At 26.5% G+C, this 14,870-nt stretch overlaps 1 protein-coding gene across 1 annotated transcript in view; it reads left to right on the forward strand.

Moving 5' to 3' along the window:
* The first annotated feature begins 620 nt into the window (after positions 1 to 620).
* LOC107447722 (arrestin homolog) overlaps positions 621 to 14,870 on the forward strand; it is a 99,947-nt gene continuing 85,697 nt past the window's right edge. The window contains exon 1 of the mRNA XM_071177571.1: positions 621 to 799. Within this exon, the coding sequence (XP_071033672.1) occupies positions 789 to 799 (11 nt within the window). The 5' untranslated portion in view covers positions 621 to 788. The remainder of the gene's footprint in view (positions 800 to 14,870) is intronic.

The following is a 14,870-nucleotide window of genomic DNA, read 5'->3' on the forward strand; positions in this document are numbered from 1 at the left end:
CTGCTGCGTCTTATTTCATCATTTTTATGAAAATTTGCTTGAGTAAAATAACTTTACTTGTTTTTCGTCAAAAATAAATATCGGTAAAAAATATTTAATTCTATACAGAAGCACTCGAATCCTACATAAAACTTATAGAATGCATATTAATTTATCTTTGCCATTGACTTTGGTATTCAAATACAAAAAAAACTTTTTTTTTAAGATACAAGAAGTATATGAAGAAAAATATTTATTCGTTTCAAGAAAAAATAATCGAATCTATACTAAGAGAATTTTTTTAAATTAATGTTCAACTGAAAACTATATAACATTAAAGCTTTTGCAAAAGAATTAGTTCTTATTTTCTTTTTTGAAGAAGAGGACCATTAATTTATCATTTTTAAAAGAAAAATTCTTTATTGACTTCGAGCTTGAGAAAGAAAAATATTGGAATCTATTCTTTTTGAGAAAGCTAAAAATATTTTCTCCACATTTCATCGATAAAACGTGTTCAATCATGCTCCTCTTCTTAAAAACATCACGTCCTTCTTTATGGCGTTGTTTTTGAAAATATCGCCAGACATACTTGTTCTAACAATTCTTTCATCGCCTTCATCTCTTCTCTAACTGGCGAATATAAACAATTGGGGAGAGACTGACAGAAAGCGGACTCTTTTCCTTCTATCATCCGCGGAACATTTCTGGATCAGGAAAAGAGCGCATGCGTTATTTTCCGGAAAATGTGATTCACTGCCGGATCTTTCTCATAGCGCGTGAGCCTCGGTGCAACAGGCTACTAGGACATAATGCCCACCGAGTAAGTCATGGTTTTGGTTTTATGGTCAAGTTATGGTTTTAAAAAAATAAAACAAATAAAAAATTGCTTTATTTTTCTTAAAAAAATTGCATTATTTAAAAAAAAAAGTTTGTATTTTTTTATTTATTATCTTGAAAAAAAAATTTTTTTAAACTAAATTTATTTTCCATTTTATTTCAAAAATATAGATTCTCAATATGAGAATGATAATTTTGAATTGTCTATAGATATCAGTAAATCTAGTGTCAAAAATGCTTATAAATATTTTTTCAACAGTTTGAAAATTTTTTTACAATGTACAAAAACATTTTCTTTTATGGGAAAAAAATTTTATAAAATTACTCAGATTTTTTTTAAATTGTTAATAAAATTTCTTATTCTTATAACAAAATTAAATGTATCAAGAATGTTATTTTAAATAACAAAGTAGAGTATGAGACTTCGTAGTGTTTTGTTATTGACTAACATTAGGAATTTCATTATATACAAATATATACGAAATTATTTGTACAAATGTGTACAAAATATATACGATATTTTGTTTTAAATATGTATTTTTTATCAATTTTTATCTTGAAACTCTCTTTTTATATTTTTTATTTAAACTCAAAAATATATATTTTTGATATGAGACTGTTAGTTTTGAATTATTTAACGATTTTTAGTAAGTCTAGTGCAAAAATGTTTAATAAATATTTTCTCAACAGTTTGAAAATATTATATCGATAAATCCTTTTTGTTTACAAGGAAAAGATAATAAAAATGCACTCTGAATTATTGCAAAATATTTGAACTACCTTAAAATACTTTGCAAGGAAATTATCTTCCACCATATAGACTTTTTGGTTATAGTTATATAATCTTTAAAATTGTTAATAAAACTTTTTATTCCTGTTTTTCAGACGTTAAATTTATCTAGATTTTTTTCAAAAAATTAAGGTAGATTAAAAACCTTCGTACAGAGTAACCTGTGGATTTTTAATACAAAAAAATATATACAAATATAAACGACATTTTTTAAATATATATTTTTGTAATTTTAATGTGTTTAAAAATATGTTTTCTTTATATTTTCCATTTTTTCTCAAATAATGCATATTTTTTAACATTTAATTATGTTAAAAAATATGCATTATTTGAAAAAAAATGGAAAATATAAAGAAAACATATTTTTAAACACATTAAAATTACAAAAATATATATTTAAAAAATGTCGTTTATATTTGTATATATTGTTTTGTATTGTTAGTTTTAAATTGTTTTACTATTTCTAGTAAATCCAGTACTAAAATGTTTTATAAATATTTTTCAACATTTAAATTATTTTTAATATACTGAGATATTCTTTGCTTTCTGTAAAAACAAAATTAAAAATGTTTTCTGAATTATAGCTAAATATTTGACCTACTTAAAAGTACTTTGTAATCAGAGTAACTTCGTTCATTTTGATTTTTCGGTTATATTTAATAAATTTTTAAGGAGTTAATAAAATTGTTTATTCCAATTTTTTGCAAATGAAATGTACCTGGAATTTATTTAAAAAAATTAAGATAGAGTACCAGACTTCATAGTGTTTTCTTATAGACTAACATGTAGAATTTCATTACATCTCTGATCGTGGGGATCAGAACATACATCGAAAAAGGACTAATAAAAATGTACCCTGAATTTTAGCTAAATATTTGAACTACTTCGAAATATTTGCAATCAAATTAACTTCGATCATTTTAATTTTTCGCTTATATTTAAGTAATTTTTAAAAATGCTAATGAAATTTTTTAATCTTGTTTTACATAAATTAAAGGTATCTAGAATTTATTTAAAAAAATTAAGATAGAGTACCAGACTTCATAGTGTTTTCTTATAGACTAACATGTAGAATTTCATTACATCTCTGATCGTGGGGATCAGAACATACATCGAAAAAGGACTAATAAAAATGTACCCTGAATTTTAGCTAAATATTTGAACTACTTCGAAATATTTGCAATCAAATTAACTTCGATCATTTTAATTTTTCGCTTATATTTAAGTAATTTTTAAAAATGCTAATGAAATTTTTTAATCTTGTTTTACATAAATTAAAGGTATCTAGAATTTATTTAAAAAAATTAAGATAGAGTACCAGACTTCATAGTGTTTTCTTATAGACTAACATGTAGAATTTCATTACATCTCTGATCGTGGGGATCAGAACATACATCGAAAAAGGACTAATAAAAATGTACCCTGAATTTTAGCTAAATATTTGAACTACTTCGAAATATTTGCAATCAAATTAACTTCGATCATTTTAATTTTTCGCTTATATTTAAGTAATTTTTAAAAATGCTAATGAAATTTTTTAATCTTGTTTTACATAAATTAAAGGTATCTAGAATTTATTTAAAAAAATTAAGATAGAGTACCAGACTTCATAGTGTTTTCTTATAGACTAACATGTAGAATTTCATTACATCTCTGATCGTGGGGATCAGAACATACATCGAAAAAGGACTAATAAAAATGTACCCTGAATTTTAGCTAAATATTTGAACTACTTCGAAATATTTGCAATCAAATTAACTTCGATCATTTTAATTTTTCGCTTATATTTAAGTAATTTTTAAAAATGCTAATGAAATTTTTTAATCTTGTTTTACATAAATTAAAGGTATCTAGAATTTATTTAAAAAAATTAAGATAGAGTACCAGACTTCATAGTGTTTTCTTATAGACTAACATGTAGAATTTCATTACATCTCTGATCGTGGGGATCAGAACATACATCGAAAAAGGACTAATAAAAATGTACCCTGAATTTTAGCTAAATATTTGAACTACTTCGAAATATTTGCAATCAAATTAACTTCGATCATTTTAATTTTTCGCTTATATTTAAGTAATTTTTAAAAATGCTAATGAAATTTTTTAATCTTGTTTTACATAAATTAAAGGTATCTAGAATTTATTTAAAAAAATTAAGATAGAGTACCAGACTTCATAGTGTTTTCTTATAGACTAACATGTAGAATTTCATTACATCTCTGATCGTGGGGATCAGAACATACATCGAAAAAGGACTAATAAAAATGTACCCTGAATTTTAGCTAAATATTTGAACTACTTCGAAATATTTGCAATCAAATTAACTTCGATCATTTTAATTTTTCGCTTATATTTAAGTAATTTTTAAAAATGCTAATGAAATTTTTTAATCTTGTTTTACATAAATTAAAGGTATCTAGAATTTATTTAAAAAAATTAAGATAGAGTACCAGACTTCATAGTGTTTTCTTATAGACTAACATGTAGAATTTCATTACATCTCTGATCGTGGGGATCAGAACATACATCGAAAAAGGACTAATAAAAATGTACCCTGAATTTTAGCTAAATATTTGAACTACTTCGAAATATTTGCAATCAAATTAACTTCGATCATTTTAATTTTTCGCTTATATTTAAGTAATTTTTAAAAATGCTAATGAAATTTTTTAATCTTGTTTTACATAAATTAAAGGTATCTAGAATTTATTTAAAAAAATTAAGATAGAGTACCAGACTTCATAGTGTTTTCTTATAGACTAACATGTAGAATTTCATTACATCTCTGATCGTGGGGATCAGAACATACATCGAAAAAGGACTAATAAAAATGTACCCTGAATTTTAGCTAAATATTTGAACTACTTCGAAATATTTGCAATCAAATTAACTTCGATCATTTTAATTTTNTCTTTGAGGATTTTTGTTTCTTAAAAGCTTATTTTCCGTTATTGTTGCCAAAGTGTTGGAGAAAAGTATACCTAAAACTTATTTCTTTGAGGATTTTTGTTTCTTAAAAGCTTATTTTCCGTTATTGTTGTCAAAGTGTTGGAGAAAAGTATACCTAAAACTTATTTCTTTGAGGATTTTTGTTTCTTAAAAGCTTATTTTCCGTTATTGTTGCCAAAGTGTTGGGAAAAGTTATACCTAAAACTTATTCCTTTGGGGATTTTTGTTTCTTAAAAGCTTATTTTCCGTTATTGTTGCCAAAGTGTTGGAGAAAAGTATACCTAAAACTTATGTCTTTGAGGATTTTTGTTTCTTAAAAGCTTATTTTCAGTTATTGTTGCCAAAGTGTTGGAGATAAGTATACCTAAAACTTATTTCTTTGAGGATTTTTGTTTCTTAAAAGCTTATTTTCCGTTATTGTTGCCAAAGTTGACGAAAATGTTATTAATATGCGTACTGAGAAAAAAAGTATGTTCAAAACTCCCAGAATATGGCAAAATTTATCGCATTTCTGGCTAGACAGGAACACCAATAAGTTCGGTAATTTTTATTTGAACACTTTTTCAATGAGTTCGGAAAAATTAACAATAAAATATAATTTTATAATAATATGTGATGGAATTTAGTAAACGTAGTAAAATTTGGTAATTTTATTACGATTTCTTAAAGCATGGCGTAAAGACTTTTGGCCGGTTAAATTTACTTTTCAGTTATGTATATGTTACTAAATGTAACAATAAGACCTATAATTTTTCGAAACAGAATTTTCGGTAAGCTTTTACCCCGCAAACCATGTTTTTTCCGAAGCTTTTTGGTAATGATTTTTATAAAATTAACAGTAAAATATAATTTTACAATATGGGATAAAATTTTGGAAATGTAGTAAAATTTGGCAATATCATGATACCTTAGAACGTAGCAAAAAAACATTTGGTCTTTTTAATATACTTTTCAGTTTTGTGTTATCTACTAAATGCGTGGTAACAGCAACTGTAATTTTAGAAAATTAGAATCTCCAAAAAATCGTTACAATATGAACAGAAAAATTTCCAACACAGGGTTTAAGTACCGGATTTTTTGTTTTAACTATAAGAATTAGAATTTTTTTTACCAGAAATATCGTTACCATATAATACGGTAATTTTAACAGAATTTTTTTCTTCTGTGAGCTTTTATGCAAAAAGTAAAAGTTTAATAATGGTAATATATTTTATTTAAGACAAGTAGAAAACTTTAGTGTATATTTTAGGACTTAAATTTTCATGAACTCTTTGAATAGTTATTTTTTTTTAAAACACAGTTATTTCAAAATGACTAAAAATGTCACCAAATGAATTGACAGTGGGTGTTTTGGTATAACATTAGATTCAATTGTAGTAACATTAGCCTTAAACTCTTCTTTTGCGAAAAGGGAAGTCATTTTGGTTGAGAAAATCAAATTGTGTCAATGAGATTGACGAAATTAAATTATGAATTCTGATTGGTTTCTTACTCTCGCAAACACTTAACTAGAGTATCGATCAGAAAGTGAAGACATTTCTAAATAATTGTTTCTACAAATATTTTATCTTAAGAATTTTTTTGTCTGTCTTTAGCTGAATACTTCATTGTTAATACAGATGAGAGAAAAAAAGCGGTAAATCAATCTTTATCTAGACTGTGAAATTATGCACGTGACTGACATATACCGACAAAGTTAAAAAATTTAAAATTATTACGATTCTTCTAATTTATCATTATTTTTTTAGCTCCATGGTGACTTTACGTTATTAGATTAAGCAAAATAAATGTATCTAGACGGTTATTCCATCAAAATAAAAGTTAACTTCATTCGGTATCATTTGGCATGATGCTATTGCTGGTATAGGTATTACCACTCTATCTATATTGAAGCCTATATTGAATTTGATATCTATAAAAACAGCACCTATTACCAGAACAGTAGTCGTACTAATTATCAAAACTAATTAGGCATTATTGTCATCATGAATAGTTGAGAAAATTTTTACGGTTCCTCGATCTAAATAAGCAGGTACCTTTAATCTATTTATTTTGCTTGATGGTACCTATCTATTTTTTTTTTATTTCAGCTGCCCATTGATTTTAAACTATTTAATTTTATAGACAGATATTTTCACTTTCAAAAGCGTAATTATAAACAAAATAAACACGTGGTTTCAAATAACTTTAGAAATATTAATTATTATTACTAATTCGGTAATTTACAGCTCTTCAGACGTCATATCCGTGGGTTTATTTGACACAAAAAAAACCCAATTAAGTGTTAAAGGTTTTTCAATGAATTCCTTTCTTACTAAATAGAGCTGTTTGCTGGCTAATAATAGCTTATTATTTTTTATTTCAATTATTGTTTATTTAAAAATGTTTCGCTTTACAGATTGATGTTTTAAAAGCATAACTATAAACAAAATAAACACGTGGTTTCAAATAACTTTAGAAATATTAATTTAGTGACGTAATCTGCCAATGCTATCATATTCCTGCCCATGGTTCATGCTGATCATTGAGTTTATCTGACATATTGAATAAAAAATAATTATATATTGAAGAACGTGTGCATCATTTATATCATACATCAAAGATGAATTTTAAGACACTAAAACTAATTGAAATAAACTAATTGAAAATTTCGAATGAATTTTAGAATCAGAGACTAAATTTTCCAATCGAAATTACTCTCCTAATTTCAGGATGATAGAATAAACATTTCTTGAGGTATAAGAGAGGGAGAGAGAGAAACACATTCAAACTCTTCATTCTATTATTATAGATTAAATACTTTCCTTTTTTAGCAGTTATGGAATTCTTCATGTACCTTTATTACTCAATAGTTTGTATTCATTGTTTTAATATTTCTGATATTTATTTTATATTTATTGATTTAAAACTACCACTAAACTCAGTGGCATGACAGCCCATAGAGGGCCAAGGACTACTGTGCCCATCTCAGTTTTTTTGACCTTGGGCTCTGGAGTGCAGAAGCAGATGTTCCGGCCAGGTGGTCAGCCAAACGCGGAATCCCCAGTGCTTAGTTCCCAAGCATGCTTGGTATTCATTTATCGACCCACTGAAGGGATGAAAGGCGGAGTCAACCTTGCCCGGCCCGAGGATCGAACCCAGGACCTGTGGCACGGGAGCGCGAAGCCCTACCAGTCAGCCACTGGGAGTGATTTATTGATTTAATTTATTTATTTAATAAAACATATCATTTACGAATTTATTATAAAGTAAATGCAATTTATTTAAATGTAAATTTAGCTTATATAAACTTATTTACCACTGTTGAACTATTGTGAAATGGTAACAAAATTATTTTGTTAACCATTAAAAGGGGTAAATGAACGATTTACTGATAAACATCGTTATAATCTTTATTAATTTTATGCTGTATAGCTAAACATATTTGCTTCTTTGTTTATAAATAATATTATCATGTGATTTCTTTCTCTAAAGATGAGGCAAATGCTTTTTATGATTTTGCACAAAACGATAAAATGGCATTTTTTTAGCAGATTGAGGGAAATGAAAAGTCAATCTAAATAGTTGATTTGTCTTTGAAATTTTCTTTAACCTTGTTTTTTAAATTTTGAATTGTATTTAATAAAAGCAAATAATTCTATAGTCAACTTTGTAGCTTTACGAGGAGTTTTGGGAGACATTAACCTTTAGGAGCAGAATTTTTATTAAACATATTTTTCATATTTTTTTCATTTTTTTATAACATTTAAGGTCAAAATAAGTGAAAAATGTTATATTTAACATTATAATATTTTATGGTTATGACATACTGCAGGAAACACGAGTTTTTTTTCTGCTTTAAGGGTAAATTCTTCCAAATAAGGGTCATTGCAACCAATAATTTTTCAAATTTGCTGTTATTTAGATCTAAGAAAAATAGCTATTCATCATTGAAGTTTCTCTAATTTAAAAAAATCAATTATTGATAAATTTTTGAATATGAATGCAAAAAAATTTGAAACTGCTTTTTTTTAACTTTATATTATAGTACAAATATTATTTCGATAATCTAATAGACTTTTTAATGTAACTATTAGATATTTTCTAATATTAAAAAAGTACAAAAATATATGTATACTTGTAATTGTCAAAAAAATGTATATAGAAGGGACTGCCCAATTTGCGTCAAAGCGTTAAACCGTGGGAAAAAAGTTACTGATTGAAAGACTTAGTGTTGAAAATGAGATTTCATTCATCGTTCCTTTTTGAAATTTTATCTACATTTAAAGTTACTTTAATAGGGCGTCATTTTCCAGATATCAACGATTTATAATTTTCAAAGTGTTAAAAATCATATGTGTTACTATGACATTTATGCGAAAAATAAGAATGTTCATTCCATTATTTATGTGAATTTTTCATTGTGCATAAAAATAAAGAAAGGTAATGGCTATTTATTTCGTATATTAAATGCGGAGATCAACGTGATCAACTCAAGTCTACGAATGTGAATATGATAAAAAACATTAAAATGTTGAATCTGCTATCCACACCTATCACTCAGTGAAAAGGTTAAAATGAAATATTAAAGTTTATTAAAAGCCAGTTGTCAGTCTGGAGTTTAAAATTCCACAATTCCGAGACCGATGCCAACCCGATCCTTACTTCTAAGCCAAGCTGGCAATGTTAACCATAGGTCGGAAGTTGATTGGTCTAGGAGTGGATAGAGCCCAACAACAAAAGGAATAGAGTCCAACGACAGCTTACAGACTAGATATATAGTCTGTAAGCTGTCGTCGTAGTCATTGAAGCTCAAGATGAAATCATACTAGTCATTGAAGCTCAAGATGAAATTTTACATGACAATATTATCCACAGAAATAATAAAATTATAACATTTAACGTTTGTTACGGGTGATTTTTAAATCATTGAAAGCTAGGTACTTTTGCCCAATTTTTTTTCTTCTAATAGCAGGCACTGAATTTTATTCTTTTTGCCTTAGAAGATGCCAGAGTTGTTACAGAGTTGCCTACGACACACTGCCACAAACCCGTTCATAGGGTGGGCCACATTCTTTCATTACACACAACAGAGGACAACACAAGAGAGAGAAACATCCATGCCCAGAGCGAGATTCGAACCAGCGGCTAATGACTTCGGAGTCAGGCGCGCTAACCACTCGGCCACCTGGCCTTTTTGCCTAATTTAAATTAAAAAGTTAGCTTAGAATGTTAAATTTTAGGTTATTTTTTCTCTATTGTTAAGTGAAATGCTTTATTATGTTTATGAATTTTACCTTAATGATTTAAAAGAAAAAAATATTACTTTTAAAATGTAAATAATTTTGTCCTATAAGCTAATTCCAACATAAAAAAATCTCCATTAATAGATGAAACTAATTGAAATTCAAAGAAACTTAAAATTGTTACAAAAATTATAAGTTATTGAAGTTTTTAATTTAGTATATATTTAAATTACTTTGGGAACAAGTAAATGAAGCTTGATTTTTAAAGCATAAAATAACTTAATTAGTGTTAAATCATTTCTTCTCCATTAAATGGATCATTTACAAATATATTTATATATTTTATTTCAGAATCTTGTAGATTAAATTATCGATACTTACTATACGAAATGTAAACTTAGTTGCTGGGAAATGTTTAAATCTTGTGGATAGCCATCCTGATTAAATTGTATCTTAATGACATAATAAGGAACGCTATGATAACCCTTCGTTGATTTAAGCAAACAGATCAATTGAGCTGAAAGCTTACGATGCTTGGAGAAGATGCTATACCCATAGTGGTATACCCGTCAAGAGAATCTATTCAAGGGATGATAGCTCATCCTATCTTTCAATCATTCTGAATACTGTTGGTGAGATTTATAGACAATAAAATTAGTTTCGATCCATTAAATCCCCTTATCTCTTTAATAAATGCTACTTGCTTTATGTTTAAAAAACAATGTGTGATGATGGACAAAAAAATGTTCTGAACTGTCAATGTTGTCTTCAAATATGTAAATTCTAAAAGTTATTTAAATAAAATAATATTTGTGATGGAATTATTGCCATGTGCAAAGACAAAATATTTTTTATTAAATGATCGAACTGTGTGGTAGTGACTTCCTGAGAGGAAATAATTCTTAAAATAAAACCCAAAATGTAAGGTATTTAAACCATTCATTTTGTAATTTTTCCGATGAATATGATAATTTATAACTAATGATTTACTGAAAATTCTGGTTTTCAAAATTATAGTTCATATTACACATTTAAAAAAAAATTCATAAATGAAAAGTAAATTTAACCGAATAAATTGTTTTTATGCCATGCTCTAGTGTATCGTGATAAGTTAACAAATTTTTCCCCATTTCCCAAATTTTATCACTACCAAAATCATTACCAAAGCAATTTGGTAAAAATAACCGAACTTCTTGATGTTTTCATACAGCCATTTCTCCATATTCTGGCAGTTTTAACAATGCTTTTTTTAGTGTAGAAAATAACGTCGAAAAATATTATTATTATTATTATTAATAGGCTGAATTCTTTATCACTAAATTCATAAAAATCTATAATCTAACAAATTTTTCTGCTTACAGAACTTATGTAGAGCAAATCAACTTAAATCTTATGCCACAATTTTAAAGAGATATTCTACATCCATTGTAAATAATTGTTTTGATTTTGTGGTCAGAGTTATAATGATATTCCAATACTCTTTCGTTTTTAATTAACGGAATTTTGCTATATCTCTTATTTTCACTTACATAAGTTTGATATTTTTTCACTGGCCGATGCGCATTTCACCAAAACTAGTTCTGATGAGCAATCTTACAAACGGGAGCGTATAGTAGCTATGTCAAGGATGGTAAACCGATAAGATTTAATCCGATAGAGGCTACGTCACTTTAACATAAAAGTATAAGTATACATATAAAGTATACATATAAAGAATACATATAAGGAAGTATAAGTATACATATAAAGAAAAAAATTGAAAGTGACTGTAAATATAGAAAATTAAAAAATAGGAAGTAATAAGAATTGAGAATTATAGGAATTAAATAGTAGGAATTGAAAAAAGGTATCAAATTATTCAAAACATAATATGATTTTGTATTTATCTTTACTGTTTGACTCAGCTCTAATAATATATTGGCTATGAACTCAGCTCTAATAATATAATTGGACTCAGCTCTAATAATATATGAATATTGGTAAAACAGGTGATTCTTTTAAAGTTTTTTAATCGTTATTTTCATTTAGATTTCCGTATAACCATAGTTCACTTTTATGAAAATAAGTATCCACTATGCCTGCATAAAATATTTTATTTGCTCTTTTCACTTGGCTTCAAAGTACAAAAATTACGGTGTGCTGCTACTTTTAAAAATAAAATCTATTTTTTTCGGTATATGTTACGGGAAAAAAATCTGACAAGCCATTATTTTTACAGTAATAATTACTGTAAAATCTCTTAGTCACTCTAATTAACTAAACATTACTGTAAAAATTTCGGTTTAGTATTTTACTGTAAAAATGGATTTTACGGTTAAATGTATTTTACGGATGATGACATAAAGTGCCGGCACGTTATACAATAATTTGAATCTAGAATCCAAAGTTTGAATATAGAATTTTTTTAATATATCGAAGGTTAAATTTTAGAAAACAAAAATTTATGATGCTAACTTTTCTAATGTAATCAAAAATCTATTCAGATAAGTAACTGCATTAGAAGTATAAAAATTTGCTTATGATAAAGCGTCATCGGATAAATTTTATATATAGATACATTTTAAACATTAACAGTGTAAAAAAACGTAATTTTTTATTTTAAAAAAACGAGAGAAAAAAATTTATAACTATATTTTTCACCTTTCATTAGTTTTTTTTTCAACACAAGAGAATAATTTCATATAGAGAAATTAAAATATTTTTTAACATTGAGTTTGCATGTGGAAATAGAAATTACGTTTGATATTGTACCTATCTGACATGTTATAAATAAAGCTGTTATTCAAAAACTACAAAAATATTTTTTAACAAAAAAACACGTATGAAACAAATATTTCTGAAGTACAAAAAATAGTTTTTTTCTTATTCAGAATCTTATAACTTGAATCATTCATACAAAAACATTTAGTTAAAACCAAAAATCAATTCAAATATCAGTATACAAATATTTTCTGTTATTTAAAAAAATGGTCTAGTTCGTTATAACGATTGTGTTAGATTAGAGATTTCAATATAATTAATCTGAACTGAATTTATTTTCTTCTGCTAAGAAGTTACTTTATTCTGTCAATGGGTAAAATATGGAAAGGTAGAATTTTTAACTTACGTAAATGTAATACAGTATAGCATTTAGTTTGTACTTTTATCAATTTTAACATTAAAATTTACATTTTACTGACATCACTTTGAGCAAGGCATTTATTTAATTCCAATGCAAGAAAATAATTATTAATTAATCCTTTACTGTAACAGAACTTGATGTTTCTTTGTAAAATAATTTAAATATGTATCAATATGCACTGTTAAAAAATTTTCCGAAAAAATGGTTAAATAACAATTTAGTGAATGGTTGTTTTACCATAGTTAATCAAAACAGTCAAACAACCATAAGTAAAACGGTAATCAAACTGTTAAGTTTGAAAAAAACTGTTTATTAGCTGCTTTCACCTATTACGGTTAAACTACCGGAATTTAATCGTACCAACTAGAACCACCTAATGAAGCTACTTAGTTCTTTGCAACTGCGTCTATATCATAGCCGATCAGGCTTATCTGTCAATCTCATAACTGGCACAACTGGAGTTCGAGTCCTAGTGTTGACGCCGTACTATTTCCTCCCTTCCCTTCAACACATGAAGAATTGCCTGTGTCCGGCACTCTCCAATGCCCATTACCTTACGAAAAGTCGAGATCCTATGTCTAGTTAAGTAATTAATTATTTTTATGATTTTGAAAAATGCTAGTTGTTAATCCGTGTAGTTTTGTATTCATGGTTTTATAACCATACATTTCATAAATGGTTTTAAAACCGTAAGGGAAAAGAATGTTCTTTACCGTAAACTTTACGATTAATCGGGTGGACAGACAGCTGTCAGTTATTTTACCATAATTTTAGAATGAAAATTTTAGCAGTGTGTCCAGTTAAATGATTATTTGAAATAAACCCATTAAACATACACGATAAAACATATGCGATTAAACATACTTGAAAGATGAGCAATCCAATCATACTATAGTTGATTTACATAAAATAGTGATTTTAATGCTCTTGTAATTCAAATTACAGGTGATCAGCTATTAGCGCTAAAAGCATTTTCATATTTTAATACAGACATCAAACAACAACTACTCCGGAGAGGTGACATTTTCCATATGCCCTGACTCTTGCCGGCTGATTATCATTAATGACACAAATGCAAGTTTCGCCATTAAACACAGGATTAGGTAGATTATTCTAAAATAGTTAGACTACATTAGAGGAAATTGTCATGATTTAAGCACCTTTGCGTCGGATTATATCATGAAAAACCTATAATAAGACATCCTAGTCAACGTTTTTATGATGTTATTTTTATTTTAATGAAGTATTATAGTTTTAAGGATTAAATGTTAAGTAATAGTTAGTACAGAAGTTATATAAATGATACCGAAAGGCAGGTGCAATATTTTTTAATATTCTAATAAACTAATTTGTGAAATATTCGTAACACGTAATAGTTTTAGTCGGGGTATGAAATATACTGATTTTAGTTTTTAAATAAATGTTTCGAGTAATTTTTTACTAAAATATTTATTATAAAGTAAAATTGAATCTTTTTCAAGGGTTTGTTTATTTTTCTCCTTTAAAAAACAAAAATAACCAAATATAAAATAACGCCCATTATTATAAGATATGACGATTAAAACTTAAAAACAAGTTTTTAGAAAATTTTCAGTTTTGAATAATGAAACATTATTTACTCTTTCCTGTTTTTTTTTCTTTACTTTTTTCGAAAATAAAAATATTATCTATTAGTAAGAAATATCCGTTTAAATGAAATTGGCAGTCAAAGTAAACATAAAAGCTAAAACTTAAGAACTTAACATTTGGAAAGCTTTTAATTTTGTTAAATATAATATTACTTATTCAGATTCCTTCTTCACTTTTTCTTCTATTGAAAACTATAAAAAAAAATTCAAGTTTCAATTTATCTTAAAAAAGTTTTTTTTGAGGCTCAATGATGTTTAAATCGAAGTTAAGCTTATATTTTTTCGTAAGTAAATGTTAAAAGTTTATTCTTGTAATATTAAAGTTAAGATATTTTAGAGAA

Source organism: Parasteatoda tepidariorum, chromosome 2 (assembly GCF_043381705.1).
Source record: "Parasteatoda tepidariorum isolate YZ-2023 chromosome 2, CAS_Ptep_4.0, whole genome shotgun sequence".
In the NCBI taxonomy this organism is placed as follows: domain Eukaryota; kingdom Metazoa; phylum Arthropoda; class Arachnida; order Araneae; family Theridiidae; genus Parasteatoda; species Parasteatoda tepidariorum.